Below are 17,321 nucleotides of genomic sequence, written 5' to 3'. Positions count from 1 at the left end.
TTTTTGTTCTCTGTCTATTTTTGTAGTACCAAACAAGGAGAATTATTTAATTTTTTTTTTTATAAATCATACCAAACAACATGAAAGAAAATTATTATTCTTTCCCTCCTTCTTGCCTTTTTACCCCCCCTCTCATTTCACTTTTCTTTTCCTTTTATTTGAATCAAATGAACCCTAGAAGGAATAATTGATTAAGACAATGAATACCTTGTGAATAAATTAATTATGTAGAAAAATATTTTTGCTAATTAATATTTTTTCAAATCAAAATAATTTATTATAGGGATCTAACGTCAGTAAACAATTTTATATTTTAAATTTCCATTTATTTGGGCATCCAAACCAGCCCAACCACACCGATCAAGGAAAGGAGATAATTGGGCTGGGCCGATACAAATTCGACCCGGAATTGAGATTTTGTTGAGTGTTGAGGAGTATCCGAGTTCCGAAGCACAGGTGCTATGGAGAGTTGAAATTGTATAAAGAAGCCCGCCCCGCCTCTGAACTCTCACGTCTCACTGTCCGCCAAAACCCCACAAACAGACTATGGAAGCAGACGAGTCCCAGAGAGTAGTTCCATTCCAGCTCCAATTCGACAAACCCATTGGCTCTCAGGTCATTTTCTCCCCCTTCCTCTGTCTTTTCCAGCCATTGTTAGCGTATGATTGTTTTCGGCATAACGAGTGTCAGTTTACCTTCTTCAGATTAAGATTGCTGAATGGAATCCAGAAAAGGATTTGCTAGCCATGGTAACGGAGGATTCGAAACTTCTTCTCCATCGGTTCAATTGGCAGAGGCTTTGGACGACCGCCCCTGGTGAGCAATGCTCTCTTTTACAGCATTTAGTTTCCCAAGAATATGAACACGCATGTCTCAATATTCGTGTAAGCTTACCTAAAGAATGACACTTTCTGTAATCTCGTTATAGTTAGATTCCGGGTTGCTGAGACTAGAAGATTTCTGGCTTTTTTACTGAAATGAAAGTTTTGGGTTCAAAGTGAAGCTTGTGGTTATATTAGTTAGATGGTCTCTGAGAGAATGATCTGGCTTGCTACAATTGTTATTGATTTCATTTGAGGTTGAGTCCAAGTTTGACTCTAGTCAAAGTTTGTCTCCTCTAACTATCCAGTATCAGGTTGTAAAGGTTTAGTTCTCGAGGTTGTCTACTCAAACAATACGACCAGAGGAACATATGATAGAGACCAGTTATAGTCCTCCAATGCTCAAGTTAGAATGGTTTAAAATATTAAATAAGTGTGTGAATGCGGGTTAACAGTACATACTTGGCACCTAGAGCAATTACATCAAGTTGTGAATCCCAAATATGGCAGTAGATTGTATAATATTGATGTTTGATTGCATATATTATATTTTCGATCTATTCGTGGACATTTTCTCTAGGAAAATGCATAACATCCATATGTTGGCGTCCGGATGGTAAAGCAATTGCGGTGGGGCTTGACGATGGGACTATTTCGTTGCATGATGTGGAAGTGAGTTCCTTTATACATTTTTGTTTTTTATTTTTTCTAGAGTTACTTTTTCTTAGTTTATGGGTGATAGAGGAACATCCTTGCTATTAAATGCTAGTGGCTATTTCCAGAACTCATTGGCAATTCATCTCTCTTTTGATGTATTTTGTAAGAGCAGAATGGCAAGCTGCTGAGGACTATGAAGTTCCATAGTGTTTCTGTTGTCTGTCTCAACTGGGAGGAAGATAGAAAAAAGATAATGGTATGGCTGCATAACTTACTATCTTGCTTTCAACTATTGGCTTGTTTCACTTACTAAAGGGATCTAATAATTGTGGGTTTCTTCAACCTTAGACGGTTATTCCAGAAGGTCTGAGTGTTAGTAGAGTTGTTCTGTAGTGTTATCTTGCATGTAAATGAAGTTAAATGTGTATATGTACAAGTTCAGTTAATATTACAAAACATGGACGGTCGTATTTTTCTTCCACCATACTACTCATAAATCTTGTTTTTGCTCCTTGTTAAAAGAGTATTTGACGCATTCTACATTGCATCTGGAATCTTCACATTCTTTAGCCTTGTTAATTTTCCACTAATTGGGGTTTAGGATGGAAGCAACAACAATTCAACATATGAAGATCGCACGGCTCGTTTTTTCCCACCTGCTCCGAGAGTTCCTCGAAGCCCTGGGCTTGTTCCTGGAGATAGTAGCGGTTTCATGGATGAGAGTGATGATTCATTCAGGGAATTGTTTGATTCTTCATATAAACAGTTTGACATCTTATGCAGTGGGGATAAAGATGGAAATATTTGTTTCAATATATTTGGCATATTTCCCATAGGAAGAGTTGTAAGTTATTCCTTTAGATTTAAATGTTTGTACCAGTTTATCAATATCTTTCAACAACTCTCTGACATTTGTGCTATCTCCCATGTGGTTCTGTAATGTAATCCGTTCCAGAACATACACAATCTTGCTCTCCAAAGTTCTTTGATGGGGAACCATGTTTCCTGCCAACTCATGGATGCTTCTATTTGCAAGGTAAACCTTGTTAGTAATGGTTTGTTTTTCTTGTATCTACCGTAGGCATTGATGTTTTTTGATCTAAGTAGTTGTTGCAACTGCCAGTTCAACATGACTTACATAAATAAACAAGATGCTAAGTGAAACTATTCAAGTACTAAGTAGTCTAGTGAACAAGTACTAGTACCATGTTCCTCTTCCATTTAGTATGTGGTGCTGCATTAACATTTTTATATTTCTATATGGTTATACGGCTGAGTGATAGGCACATACTTGAACATGTTTGGTCTAAGTTGGTATGTATCTATCCTCATAGCCATCTCAATGGATGAAGGTCCTATGAAGCTGACTTTACTGTGTTACCTTTGGATCCTCTTTTTGTTATGTGCTTTACCACAAGAGTATCTACTACAGATGGAATGTAGAATGCGGTGTATCCTGATGAGGTGCATTTTATTGTGTGAGAGAGTATACATACAAAGTCTGTTCAACCCAAATTGTAACCATATAGAAACTATGATATTAGATTTTAGTCTTAAAGTTAAGTTTATTTTAGATGAATAGGTTTTTGGTAGGAGTAGTTTTTGTTATATATGCAGATAGATCAGATTATGAACACATTGCATATGAGCCCAAGATAACAAATCCACTTCCAAATCTGTGAAGTGGAAGATAATCTGCATATAGGCGTACTGGGAACCCCAAAACTAGGAGAACTTGATTAGAAAAGATCAATACAGCATAACACTGTAGTTTGATGAATTGTTAGTTGATCTTTAAACTTATAAAATTTACAATAGTTAATGCTTTGAATTCTTTAACAGAATTGATGGACCGGAATAATTTTCTGGTTAGACCCCATTCCAGATCTTTTAGTTCATATATGATACTTGTCTTGACTCTTCATTAAACTTCACTGTAGGTGAACTGAAAATAAGTTCAACATAAACTAGACAATCATGTATGAAGTATGAACTAGTCGAAACATTATCTGCTCATGTAGAATGTCAGTCATTGAACTTGCTCATTGATTTAATTTTCTTGTTCCTTAGGATGCCCGAAAAGAAGTTTTAAGGCATGACAGTCCTATCCTGAACAATCTGTCTTGATTCAGGAATGAACTACTACTTTCTTGGAATATAATGTTGCTTTGTTTCTCACTAGGTGGCATTGTCAAGTGATATTTGTCATATCATGGTCTTGTGCTCTGGTGTACTTACTGAAGCTGGATCAGAAGCAAGTGATAATCAAATGTCAGGAAGTGATTTACAAGGTCTCCACTGCTTGGTCCTTGACAGTACAATTTTCTGGAAAAGGTAAAGTAATTTCTGAAAGCTGTGATAGATGATCTCAGAATATACTTCCATCCCGTAAACAGAGCCAACTTATGTTGCTTGTGGACATCAGGAATAGACGATAGTTCTAAGAGGTTGTGGAATATTAGAGAAGAAGATCTTGTTGGTATTTTTCTTCAAACTAGTTTTGTATCTTTTCCAGGTCCTTTCTTGTTTTCTTGCAGTTTCCTTCATGTTTGCTGTGGAACATGCTGGTCGATCATCACGTGTGCTAGCAAATCACATGTCATTATACCTGGTCTCATCTTTACTTTTTGTTGGAGGGTTTAAAACTGACAGTGGTTCCAAGGAGTCATAAGGGAAGCTTTGTAGTTTTCTCGATAGTATTATTATTGAAGCATGGAGAAATCAAAGATTTCACGTTTAAAACAGGTTCTATAAGAAATGGGAAAAAAAAAGTAATGAAAAGCCATTACAAGTCTATTAAATAGTTTTAACCCAAATCTCTGGGAATGGTTTACTTATGAGAAACTGCTGTTTAAGATAATTCCAGATTTATAATTTTATTTATGTTTATTACTGAAGAAGATAAAGATAGATACACAATGCTATATTTGTTTCTCTACGCGTCTTGCCTCGTCAAATAGTGGGCTGTTTCTTTGAAGCTGCACTTTAAGATGCCTGAGCTTTATTAACTTGAAAATTTGTGTTGTAGTTGAATTGTGAGCGGAGCTGTTATAATTCCTTATACAGTTTGCGGCTTCTCTACCTTATCTAGTTGTACATAAATGTTGCACCACATCTTCTTTTACCTTTTTGTCAACACTTTCTTTTTCCCTCTTTTGATGTTGTGGTGCACACCCGTCATTTGTCTCTAATAATGCTCTTGTTAAAATCTATTCAGAGGCTGCTCACAGTTTTTGAACTTAACTTAATTGTGTTGTTTTTGTGAGACCAGACATGATTTATCCTGATAGAGGGGTTAATTATGTAGTAATAACCCTGGCAATGATTATTATTTGCACTTTTGGACGAGCAATTATGATTTCCTTTTTTTTATTATTAATGTCCTGTATTCTTCCCTATCAATGTCAGGAAGAATGAGCTTCACCAGATGGCACAGCAAGCTTCCAATGTAGAGCATTTGATCGAAGTCATCCGGAAATCACTAAGTGTCATGTCTAAGCAGTGGTCAGACGCAATGCATATGTACCATGATAAATTCAATGCTCTACCCTCCCTGATTATTGACCATGGTAAACCATTGGGAAGGAAATTAATCAATCAATTCTAAATTCTGTTTGATTCCTGTTCAAATCTTTATGCAAATAAAGTGCAGGACTTGACTCCAGTCCTCAAGAAGAGCTTCTAAGCTTGTTAGGTGGTGCAAGGACAAGTCCACCGGTTCATCAATTTTTAGTTAATTCTCTTGGTGAAGTAGTATGTTCTACCTCATGAAGCATTCAACAAATGAATAGATGGTGAAGTATATATTATTCACTTGACTTATCGGTATTTAGGGGCTCAAACGAGTGGCTAAGGCTGTTAGCGGGGCTGGAAAAGAACTTCAGACAATTGTGCTTGATCATCTACAGGTGCGCATCATGTTTACAAGCAACATATTACAAAGTGATTGAGAAGACCTTTTGGTATATGGAACTTTTTTGGCTGCAATTGTATATAAATGGAGTAGATTGTTTGTAGGGCTATTATCTGCTATGAGGATAGAATCTTCCGTGTGTTGCTCCAATCATGTGGGTGTATTTTTATTGACCTCTCTGGTGGTATATTGTTCAAATTGATAATTACTATATCATCTCGCAGCACACACAAACTTTCCTTTTCCCTGGTGTTCTGTTCGTTTGTCTGTTTTTGATCGCAATATCTCTCTACTGTTGTCTGTGGGCTTTTGCACCTTAAATTAAATGAATATTTTTTAGTAACATTTTTTTGTTGAAATTTGAAAATTTGAAGTTCTGATTCTCAGCCTGCTGCAGAAATTATTGGATTTCGAATGGGAGAACTAAGAGGGCTTTCAAAATGGCGTGCACGTTATCTAGGTATTGGATTGGATGAGAAGTTAATTGATAATGCAACAGAAAAAGCTGGAATGTTGCTTGTACAAATTGAGAGATTTATTCGGATTCTGTCTTCAGTGATGCAGCAGGTACGTGCTATCCCTTGGTTCTATAAGACAATGTACAGCTACTCTGCCCCTTTATCCAAATAGGAGATTCTTTGGTTGCAATTTTTGAGGCACGCGGTTTCCCGAATGCATGACCATAATATTCATGGCATATGGTACTGTTGGATCAAACCTTCAAGATCATTATTATCATGGATGTTGGTTGCAGTTGATAATTATGGGGTATTATTTGTTTTGATTTAAAAGACAGAGCAAACAGAATGTTATTGTGACGTTGCGCTTTATCAACAGTGCATACAATAAGTTTGTTACTTATTAGTTGTTTGCTTGACCTGAGTCATTTCACTGTTAACATCTTGGCCACACTTTTCTTTGTTACCTCTTCTTGTTTCCCCCAGTTCTAATATGTGTGTTTTTTTCAGTTTTCAAATTTTTTCAACTGGCTTCTGAAATGTGTAAAGGTTCTAATGTCTGAACCAGGAGATCAGCTTCTGCCCTTCAGTAGGTTTGACTATCAGCTGTTCTTCATTATTCTTGCAAAAGTTGTGTACTTCCTTAAACTCAGGTGATTCTTTCCTTGTTGACAGTGAACTTGTTATCATATTCCTGAAGTTTCTATACGACCAAGATCCTGTCGGTATATTGCTGCAAGATTCGGAGTTTGATCACAACATTGAAGTTGAATTGTAAGTCTTTATAGGCCATTAAACATTGAGCTAAGTTTTAAGATCAAGGTGTTCTATTTCATGGCTGTTAGTTATATCAAATAGTTTAGATTTGCAGTTCAAACCAATGATTCTCGATAAACTTTATCGTTAAATAAGATATGGTTTTGAAAATATCTGTAACATTGGTGATAGAGTTCACTAATTCCCAAGCAGCTATTATCAATCTTTTAAGGAATTCCGTTTTGGAAATGACTTACTCTCGTAACAAGTTTATTGCACTAATGATCTGATAGGATCATATAAACGAGGTGATGAGTATAAGTGTGAAGTTTGCATCAGCCATTGTAATGTTAAGATATTCAGATTTCTGAATTCCTAAAATTCAAAATGTGAGCTGACATGCAGTAAATAGTTGAGATTTAGTCCAAATTTAGTTCAGGTATGGAAATTTGGAGATTAAAGAGATTTACGACTAACTTATAATACAAACAAGTCAGAGAAGCAAGCAAAGTTTACTCTACTATCAACTTCAGAGGCAATTTTTGATAAAATAGTCTTGGTCTCCGTAATGAACTTCTGTCATCATAAATGAATACTAGAACAGGTAAAAGAATCCTTTATATCAATTTTATGTTGGTTCAGATTCACCCATTTCGTTTTCCAAGAAGTTTGAGTGAAACTGTTAGAGCTGCTACCTTTGGATTGTTTTTAGGTCAAGCAAAACTATTTTGTCTATGTGGCTTATATGAAACATTTAGTCTTAGCTTTGTCAGTACAAGATTTGATATTTAATTTACCTGTTTTGTACTGCAAGGGAAACAAAGCAACGAGTTAGGGAGTTGGCTCATTTTGGAGGTTTCTCAGATTCCGATTACTTGAAAAGAACATTAGCAAAAGAATTTCAACAACTGGAGTCTTGGTATGCATTTCTGTACCTTTCATTTACTTAATTTCCTGATGCATAATGTGTTCGTATAATTATGTATGATATATAGGCTATTTGCTTTTGAACCTGCTGTTTTCATCCCTTGTATTCAATGTCAAGCTCTAGTCTCTTGAATCTGAAAGAGTTGAGGAATAATTATAATATAGACAAAGGGCAGTCTTATGAAAACATGAATATAGGATAATTACATTTACACTCCCTCCATGATGTTACACACACCACCCACACCAACCCTGGCGTTTGCAGAATTACAGTAACTAACCAAAAAAGCAGAGGTAGTTTGTGTAACGTTGTTGATATTTTTGGAGGGTGTATCTGGAATTTTCCGAAAAGAAGGGCTGGTTTGTTAAAATGATGTTGACTTTTTTGGTGGGTGTATTTGTAATTATCCAAAAGGTAGGGTAGTTTGTGGAAACTGACCATAGGTTAGGGGGTGAAAATGTAATTGCATAAAGATAAGTAAATATATGTTTTCAATTTGCGGTAAAATCAATTTGCGTCCTGATTCTTTTTGTACGTAAATTTACCTCGTAGGTAACTCATGGCTGCATTGCATTCCTTGATTGTAAGTTGTCTAATTTCTCAATCTAATGTAATTCTAGTTTCAAGGAGGCTTTGGAGATGCCATTAGAAACAGTTTCCAGAAGGATACTTTGTAAAGATATGTTGCCACTTTTCCCTGTTTCATCATTGCCAATTTTTGAGTCCTATTTTCCAGCATCAGTATCATACTACCAGGTATTTGTTATTCCTGTCGATAACTGATTACATACTATTAACTATAATGGTGTGGTTTTATTAGATTATGTTTCTGGGTTTGCATATAATGCGGAGCATCATTTAGCTTCAAATTGAATACACCTTTTAAGTTGAAAATCAATCATAATATCGACAAATTTTTCATAAAGCCTAGGTGCAGGATCCAATAAGACATCTTACCAGCATATCCTATCTATTAGTCAAAAGTCAAAGAACCTGCTTTTCACTTCTGAGGCCTTATCACTCAATACATTCAGAAATGATGAGCAATGGAAATGATGCAGAATGTTGGACTTTGATGAGTTAGAAAAAAAGGTTGAAACCAAACAGAGAAAACCCACAGAAATAGGAAAGAAGGAAGGAAGTTTCTCTGACAATTATAATTAGTAAACCATATACTGCTTTGCGTATGAATTCCTCATTTCATTGTTGCCGTAACTGATGTAGCACTCATTTAATGTTGCTTATTGTATATGCCAGCAAGCTTCTGATTCAGCAATAAATCATGGAAATACCCATCAGAAGCTTACTGATTATACTTCCTTTATGGTACCCGATGAGACTTTCCCAAACATCACAAATTCCATTTGCATAGCAAGGGGGCTCATACATGATCTGGAAAACTTAAAACATGGCCAAAATTCACTAGAGGCTGTGCTGCTACGTGTTCCTGATGGTTATCACTGTGTGGATCTGTCTCTCTATAAAGTAAGCATAAGAGGATGTATCATGTTTTATTTTCGATGCTCAAGTTCTCACCTCTTATCTAAAACAGGAAGAGCAAATCGTGCTGCTACTAAATGAAGTAACTGCAGCCTCTGAGAGCTCAGGAAATGCTTGTATGATGATTATACAAGCAGCTGAACTTCCATTTGTCTCTATTTCAAGATCATCTATTCTCAACTCTTGGAATCTTGATGAACTTCAGGTATACATCTTTGTGTAACAGATGCATATTTATATGTTTTAGTGACCTTGAATACATTTTGCCGTCGCTTTGTATATGTTTTGGTGCAATGTTTGAAGATAATCTCCATTCTATAGTCCATGCTATAGGATCTGAATAGGTAAATGAATCAAGGCAGTCAAATGTAAAAATTGAATTAGTTCCCTTAAAAAGGTTAACATCCTTTCTTCCAATTAAGTGCCTGCAACGTGCTTCTGTGCATGTCTGAATTATTTCAACTTGCATAATATCTTCCCTCAATAGAGCATGCCATAAACATGTACCTGGTGTATTTTTGTTTTAGGATTCTGTTACACACCTGCAATTGGAGAATGAAAAGGTTCGAGAAATTTCTCACTCTGTGGTTGCCCCATTGGCAGTCAGCGGTGAGTGTTTCAGACAACTATCTTTTCTCCAGTATCTTTTTCTTTTGTTGATGCTCTCATAGACAAACTGGTGCTTTTAAAAGTCCCTGACTGCTTTCTTTTCTCTTTCATTTTATTGTCATCAGAAATCTATCAAACAACAAATTGCAGCAACCCACTCTTCATAATTAAATTTGACTCGCTAATAATCTTTAGTTGATTCAGTTAATTGCGATGTACACATGTCGATGTATTTTAAATTTGAGCAAGTTTTTGAAACACAAAAGGTGTGCTCCTGAATAAATTACAGGTAGGGATTGCTTTCTGTAAGCAAATTTCAATGTATTTTAGGTTTTAGCAAGTTATTGGAAAATCAAAAGGTATGCTGCTTTCAGTAAGGAAAATGATGCATCCTGCAATCATATATTCATGAATCAGAACATCTGACTTTCTGGTGTTGGTGTCACCGAGTCTGTTAGTAGTAGGAATTTTTAGTTGAAGGACATTCAGCTGACAATTAAGCCTAATTTCCCATTTCAGCATCCAGAGGTGTGGCTTGTGTTTTTGCTGCACGAAAACGTGCCTTGGTCTACATCCTAGAGGAAGATGAAGATGAAGTAACAGATTCAGAGTAAATCGCAGAATAATCCCATCTCCAGCTGGTGCACCTATGGTTTCGGCTTATTCACCTGTTATCAAGGCGTCTGTATGTGTCTATCTGTCTGTATGTTGTACCATATAGGAGTTTTAGTTGGAAACTTTATTTATTTGTGGCGGCTAAAAATATGTTTAGGGCTAAAGAGAAATGTTTTCCATTTAAACATAATCTGTCAATAACATGTTTTACCAACCGTACAATTCAGCAATTAAATTTGACAATTTTGAACCACAATTTTTAAAGCTATATTACTAAATAATTTCTCCTCTTTTCCCTTCTTAAACTCTGTCTTTCTTCCAAACCTGACGGGGGATTGCCTCCCTTCTGTGCCTCTAAACTTTTCGTAATTCAAGCAAGGAAATGAAACAATAAACAATCACTCCATAAGAAAATCTGACAGGAGCTCAAACGCAGGGGGTGTCAAAAATAGAAAGCTAATTCAATGGCAATGTAAAAATAAGATGTTCATCAAGTTTTAACATTAGTTGAACTCTTGAAAAGCTGGAGGGTGGCAACATAATGATTCATGGCTAGTGCTTTTTATTCTTTTTTTTCCCCTTCCTTTTATCTCTTTTACTTTGTGTCTTTGCTCGTGATCTCTTCTTTGGAGCCTTCTTGAGTTGCTTCTTCCTAGCCACAGGGGCCCTCTGCTTTCTCTTATCAAACACTTCAACAGATTCTGGTCCTCCTACCTCTGGCCTGTTGATCGGATACTCTTCCTCCCGCGCTATTTCACTTGTCATCACAGTGACTTGCACATTGCCATTGTCGTATGTAGTCATCCCTTCCGATGAGAAACACGGAGCTTCAGAAGGTGGTCATAAACCATGAAACACATTACATGCAAAATCTACCCTATAGATACAGATCTTTTTGGCAGCTGCTGCAGTAAACCTGGATGCTTATTTATTATCCAATTTTTGCCAAATCACCACAAAAACAATGCTCCTCAACCTAATTCAAAGCATCTATAAATCTCATTTGGCATTATATGGTTGAATACCGAAGGAAATGGTATGGTGATGCGACATCAGTTGCTAGTTTTTACTCGGCAAAACACTCAAATTAAGCATTGTTCTCCACAGGACTCATCTGCTTAGTGGACTTACAATCCTCATAGCCAAGCTATATTCATATTGCAGGGAAAGACACAGCTTACAAGTAAAATTCATATTCTAAGGAATCACAAGATTTCAGTGTTTCTTGCAATAGGTAGAACTCGTTATGCATGCCAAACAATACGTTAGTTGATACAGATAGGACACCATACCTGAAACCGATGGAACTGGTTCACCACCCTCATCCTCATCACTGTCGTGCTCGTCATCAGATTCAGCAGCATCCGTGCCCGAATCAGGTGGAGCTCCACCAAATAAAACAAAATCTCTGTCCAGTTTCCTCTGGAACAGAAAATGTAGAATAAACGTTACCGCACAGACTACCACAAATTCTCCAATAAGAACCGAATTACAGGGCATAAACTATTCTACGTTTCGCCTTTAGCACTGTCCAAATTGAGAATAAAACTCCACATCAGTTTGACTAACTATCCTCAAACCTAGTTTCAACTACTTCCCAGCTTTCTTCCGCTTAATTCTATGCAAACATTTTTTCCCCACCACCCCCAAATTGACAACATGAGTACATATCCTTGTCTATGCAGTACTATATATGCAAGAAGGTGAGAACCAAACAAAAAAATTGCCAAAGCTCCCCAAAGAAATCTCAAACTACATAAAATGCAAAAAAAAGTATCATATCGTGCAATTCCAGATCATTTAAAACCTAAAGTAGTAACCTTTTTTCGCTGCTCAATTCGCTTCCGTCGCTCTGCTTCTTCCTGCTTCTGCAAGGCCTCTTTTCTCCTCTTCTTCTTCCTCTTGTGAAAACCAGTCACAAAATCTCTACACCCCCACAGAAAATGAATTGTCACGACCAATTCCCAATGCCCAAGAAAATCCAAATTTGAACCAAAGACTACAAATTCAAGAAATACATCTTACTCATTCACACAAACTTAAGAGGACTAAAGCAAACAACATACTTGAGGTCTTTTTCGTTGAAAGATACAGAGAGAGTTTTGTTCTTGAGGGCCCTCTTTTTTATGTGGCGGGCTCTTACGCCCAGAGGCCCCGGGGCTCCGTCGCCCGCCGCCGCCTCATCCATGGCCGTCTCCGTTTAAACTGAACTTGTTAAACCCTTAATTATTTCGTTTCTTCAGTTTGGAGGGGGGTTGGTTAACGAGTAAGAGGGTGTAGCACGCTTTATACAGTTGTACCTTGTGCTGCCCGTGTTGTCCTCCAATATGATACTTTAAGTTACTTTTCGAAAGCTATGTCCCAACTATTTATTCCCAGTAGGTCTGACAGCCCAAATTGGGCCCAAACCCATTGACTATTAGGCCAATATATTGTGTGCGTAAACTTTTAAGATATTAATATTAAATAATTCTTATTTCTAATAATTTAAACTTTTAAATGAATTGGTTAATTAATATAGTATCACAGCCAGACTAAAGAAGAGCTTTGTATTTGAATCTCATTTCCCCCAGTTATAAAAGAAAAGGTTCATGTGTAGGATTTGTGTGTGCCGTGGGATTGTGAAGATATTATCTAATTTAGATTTACTATGAAGCTTGAAAAGGTGAGATCGATAAACTTACAACTGGCCGGCATATGTAGTCCTTTGTTTTATGAAAATTTTAAGATAATTCAAAAATTAAGAAAACTTAACACATTTAACTCCAATAAATCGAACTCCAATACCAGGGGTTCGTATGAAAAAATGAGCCTAGAGTCGGCAAGCTAATCAACATTTCCAAACACTGGCACAGTGTATGTTTGATGAGTATGAATGAGGATTTACCCCCACAATTGCATGCAATATTGCCCGAAGATGCAACAATTCAAGCAAATACAAGCCAGAGTTAAACCATATATTTTATTCTTCAATTTCAAATACAAGAAATCTGCTTGTACACAAATGAACCCTCTTTCATTCCACATAAAAACGTGCAAGTCTAGGCCCAAAATAATAAAACAGTTGACAACCTCAACTGCTGAAAAAGAAAAACTGTCTAAAATCCTATGGTGCCATGTAGATAGATAGTTCTCGCCCCTAACTGTCTGTCACATATTTTCCACATGCTGCCTGAACCCTTCATGGTTTAGCCTTCATCATTAATTACCAAAACTTGGCACTATCAACATAATGCGCATCCGAATGTTTCCCCCACATTTGTCCCAATGCTGCTGAAACTTCGGCCCACAATGCCCATATAATGTCAACAATCAACTAACGACACCCAATATGCACCCCAGGAGTCCACCCCTCTGCAGCATTGTCACCCGACTTTCCTCGATCGGCCAATGTTACTGCATCGCTGTACCATGTGCTACTCATCAGACCAATGTTATGACACCAAACACAGGCATCAGCCTGTGTGTCATCCCTTATCGAGACCCATTGTCTAGTCTAGCATACAAGCTTGCCGTATTAGACTGAAGGACAGTATAAGAGCATAACATCGAGGCACCATAAAATCTCATAGGTTTAAAATAATTATTGAAGGCCAATTATAATTTGTCTGAGCGTAAGTCAATTCTTAATAATTTCTTTTTTCAATTTTCTTTTTCTTATCCAAAAATGTTGTTTTAACTAACCTACCAATGTACAAAGAACTTACTAATAATAAACATGTGATGATCCGATAATCAAAGAAAACGAGATTACAACGCTGCTCCACTCATTCACTCTATTTAAACACAAGACACCGACGCAAACATACACACATTCACACCTTCTTGGCTTTCCAACTCATGAGATAACCTCACGGAAAGACAAAAGGGTGAAAATATCGTTTAATTACCCAAAAGAAGAAAAATAAAAAATGAGTTTCACAAAAACCACCGTTTCTTTCACATTGGCCGTCTTGGCCACGTTCTTCATCTTGTCCGCCGCCAACCCCTTCTGCGACACCGCTAAGGACAAGGCCCTCTGCATGCAGATGACCAAGGATGCAAAAACTTGGGAGGTGGCAATGACGAACGCGCTCAACGCGGCTATGGAGAAAGTCAAGTGCGGGAAGAAGATAGTCGATGGCATCGCGTTGAAGCTGCCCGGTAACCTGAGGCCACAAACGAAGGACTCCATCGACCAAACATGCCGCGAGGCGTATGAGAACATCATCGACAGCATCCACCAAAGCATCGGAGTAGTGAAGAATGACCCTACATCCGCCCTCAATAACTACCTTTCGGCGGCTGCGTTTTCAGATTGCACTGACAGTTTAAATGAGTTCGAAATTTCGTTGGTTGAGGCTAACAATTTCGACGGAGAGGTCTCGAAACTGAGCAGCACCCTCTTGGCAATTGCTGGAAAGAAGCCATGAACCATGAGGATAATAGACTAAATAATTTTATTGTAATTGCAGAGAGAGTTAATGTAATTGTATAAAAATCAATAATTAATGTTCACATGATCCTTAATTATAGGATTAATGTAATTGCAGCAAAGGTTTGATGATGGCACTTAAATTCATGTCAGCACCCAGATAATATCACACCATAATTTTGCATTCCAACGTATTAAACTAATGAAGAATATACTCATCATCCCAAATAAAATTGTGCATTTTAATAATTTAAAACTACATCATACTTGTATAGTTACTATTATAAATTTCAAATTCAAATAAATTCTCATATCTTATAAATTAAAAAAAATATACAATTCAGATATATTTTCAAAATTCGCGACAAAACCAATTGCAATAAAATATTTCAAATTTCATCGAAATATCTGAAAATTGAAAATAAAAGATCTAAAACGAAAATTAATCGACCATAAGAATGTTGTAGAAGACATGGACAGTGAAGCAAAATCTTGGTTAGTAATTAGTGTGTGCCTCAAAATCATGAACGTGGCACTGATACTAAACCTGTTGTCCCCACCGAAAGTGAAACCTCTGAAATCAAATCTAACCCCCACCGACCATTTTATCTGAAATCTGAACAAGTACTGACAGACAGACAGAGAGGGGCATGCAGAAAGTTGGAGAGCATGCACCAAAAAGTGAGATTAACCAATTTAAGTCCTACTTTTCGGAATATGGATATTCCGTTCCTTTATCCACAACCACAATGTCTACAATAACTTTGATCTGTCTAGGAATAGGATACTTTCATTTTGCTCCTCCAAAGATTCATGATACTTCATTTCAAGAACTGCATGGATCTTCTTCTGTTTTCATCTTTGGATTATCGTACTTGGCAAAATCTTACACACAAATCAGGAATAACACACTTCACCACACAAATAACACTATGATCAATTCATTCATATATATATATATATATATATAATTTTTGTGGGAACGTACACTCATATTCATACAATGCTATAACAAAAGAAAAATTACATTTTCAGCCACTCATCAAAAAACTATATAGACTATAAAAAGTCCCAATTCTTTTGTTAGCTACTCTGCATAGGCATATTTTTTAAACCACCGATTAAAGGAAAACTTCGATTAAATCGGGCTTGACCAGATCTAAATTAATTATATGATAATTGTAGTCAATACACCTGTCGTGTGATTGATATACAATAAAGAAAAATATATTAATTGCATAACAAATATATTTACGTGATCAATTAGATTTGGTCAAATATAAGAAGTTTCCAAACGAAATTGTCCCTAAAATATTTGGATTAAAACTTTCACTCTTTTTTTCCTACTTTCTATAAAGCATGAGAAAGGTTTAAAAACCGACCTCCTTTTCTTTTTTTAATCATTTGGTTTGTGTGTGTGTGAACTTCTTTTGGACCGGAAATAGAATATGTACAAAATTAATAAATAAAACTAAATATAATGGTCCAAGACTAGATCCCATGGCTATTAATCATCTTCATGTACTTATCCAGCGATTCTTGCCTCTGCAATCTCATCTCCTCGTTAAACTTCTTGATGAAGGCCTCAACTCGTCGGTTTAACTCGTCCTCATCCAGCGACGCCTCTTTCTGAATCGCCGGCGAAGAAGAATCGTGGTTGCACGTCCGGTCCTTGAAGATCTCCGACTCCGGCGCGTGATCCCGGACGGCTATCAATCGACAGTTGTGCTGGCCCCAAGTCCCCGTCGACTTCTTCGTGAGTGGCGCCGAGCACTGACGCCCCTCCATTATCATCTTCCACGTGCTCTCCAGCGTCTGCTGCGTCTCCAGCTGCGTCGGCGCCCTCACTCCTGCAGGAACATTAACATTTAACACCAATTACTTGCTTGTTTTGTGCATGAATATTGTTATGTTTTACAAAACTAATAATTATTAAATATCTAATAATGATCCAATCAAATTTATTTTGGTCGGTCTTAATAATTAGTTCAAGCCCACCTCATAATAAATTCAGGGTTCAGATTGAATGTTCATATTTAATTCTACTGCTCATAATTAATTAGCAATCAAATCAAACCTATGACAAATGCCAAAATCCTAAATACTCTTGAAAGAAGAAATACAACTTTACAATAAAAGGTAAAGCCCAAAGTCTTCGGATGCCGACGTCAGGTTTGCATGCATGACCATAATTAAAAGCAAAAGCTTGAAAGGACTGGGAGACGACGTCGTTAAAGAGATCATCTAAACCTTAGGAGTCAGGACAAAGGAGAAACGTCGAGATCCCATTGACGAGTCTCATCAAATTCTTGACCGCGCTTTGCCGTGAAATGTATGGCGATTATTAAGCTATACACAAAATGTTTGGTGCTTCTAGATGATTAATTTTTCACAGAGCTATGGAATTATATTAGACTGTCAACACTAGTTCTGAAGAAAATTATACCTTTGCGATTGGTTCTGATTGCCTTCCGGCGAGGTAACCTCGCAGAAATCAGAGGCTTCTCCGTTGCGGGAACGAGATATTCCAATTGTGGTTCCGGCGAAACCATCTCCGGCGGTTGTGTATTGTACGTGGGCGTGGAGTCGACAAGTACATCCTCATCTTCACCTTCAGTTTCAGCTAAGATATCAGTTCTCAGAGTTTCTT

At 37.0% G+C, this 17,321-nt stretch overlaps 3 protein-coding genes across 3 annotated transcripts; 1 reads left to right on the top strand and 2 right to left on the bottom strand.

Moving 5' to 3' along the window:
* LOC105167928 (anaphase-promoting complex subunit 4) lies at window positions 462-10,693 on the top strand. The gene is made up of 19 exons (XM_011087810.2): window positions 462-615; window positions 705-816; window positions 1,402-1,493; window positions 1,651-1,734; window positions 2,080-2,322; window positions 2,434-2,514; window positions 3,661-3,812; window positions 4,887-5,047; window positions 5,131-5,231; window positions 5,312-5,386; window positions 5,779-5,958; window positions 6,360-6,442; window positions 6,525-6,623; window positions 7,420-7,524; window positions 8,154-8,289; window positions 8,791-9,018; window positions 9,086-9,238; window positions 9,561-9,642; window positions 10,162-10,693. The coding sequence occupies exons 1-19, from the start codon at window positions 547-549 to the stop codon at window positions 10,254-10,256; spliced, it is 2,331 nt and encodes a 776-aa protein (XP_011086112.1). The 5' UTR covers window positions 462-546; the 3' UTR covers window positions 10,257-10,693.
* LOC105167929 (ribosomal RNA-processing protein 17) lies at window positions 10,664-12,552 on the bottom strand. Its single transcript, XM_011087811.2, has 4 exons — window positions 12,324-12,552; window positions 12,078-12,183; window positions 11,550-11,679; window positions 10,664-11,063 (listed from the first exon to the last, which is right to left on the bottom strand). Exons 1-4 carry the CDS (start codon window positions 12,443-12,445, stop codon window positions 10,810-10,812), a joined length of 612 nt encoding a protein of 203 aa, XP_011086113.1. The 5' UTR covers window positions 12,446-12,552; the 3' UTR covers window positions 10,664-10,809.
* Window positions 15,972-17,315, bottom strand: LOC105168585. The gene is made up of 2 exons (XM_020696306.1): window positions 17,118-17,315; window positions 15,972-16,521 (listed from the first exon to the last, which is right to left on the bottom strand). Exons 1-2 carry the CDS (start codon window positions 17,221-17,223, stop codon window positions 16,163-16,165), a joined length of 465 nt encoding a protein of 154 aa, XP_020551965.1. The 5' UTR covers window positions 17,224-17,315; the 3' UTR covers window positions 15,972-16,162.

This window comes from Sesamum indicum, linkage group LG8 (genome assembly GCF_000512975.1).
Source record: "Sesamum indicum cultivar Zhongzhi No. 13 linkage group LG8, S_indicum_v1.0, whole genome shotgun sequence".
Lineage (NCBI taxonomy): Eukaryota > Viridiplantae > Streptophyta > Magnoliopsida > Lamiales > Pedaliaceae > Sesamum > Sesamum indicum.
This window is presented reverse-complemented; position numbering and strand designations above follow the sequence as displayed.

Bases quoted from the DNA above. Each gene is read 5' to 3' on its own strand.
- LOC105167928 (XM_011087810.2), top strand. From the start codon at position 547: ATGGAAGCAGACGAGTCCCAGAGAGTAGTTCCATTCCAGCTCCAATTC. The intron at 1,735-2,079 runs GTATGGCTGCAT...ATTGGGGTTTAG, and splicing joins AAGATAGAAAAAAGATAATG to GATGGAAGCAACAACAATTC. The intron at 2,323-2,433 runs GTAAGTTATTCC...AATCCGTTCCAG, and splicing joins TATTTCCCATAGGAAGAGTT to AACATACACAATCTTGCTCT.
- LOC105167929 (XM_011087811.2), bottom strand. From the start codon at position 12,445: ATGGATGAGGCGGCGGCGGGCGACGGAGCCCCGGGGCCTCTGGGCGTA. The intron at 11,680-12,077 runs GTTACTACTTTA...TTTCTGTTCCAG, and splicing joins GAATTGAGCAGCGAAAAAAG to AGGAAACTGGACAGAGATTT. The intron at 11,064-11,549 runs GTATGGTGTCCT...TCTCATCGGAAG, and splicing joins ACCAGTTCCATCGGTTTCAG to GGATGACTACATACGACAAT.
- LOC105168585 (XM_020696306.1), bottom strand. From the start codon at position 17,223: ATGGTTTCGCCGGAACCACAATTGGAATATCTCGTTCCCGCAACGGAG. The intron at 16,522-17,117 runs GTATAATTTTCT...ATGTTCCTGCAG, and splicing joins AATCAGAACCAATCGCAAAG to GAGTGAGGGCGCCGACGCAG.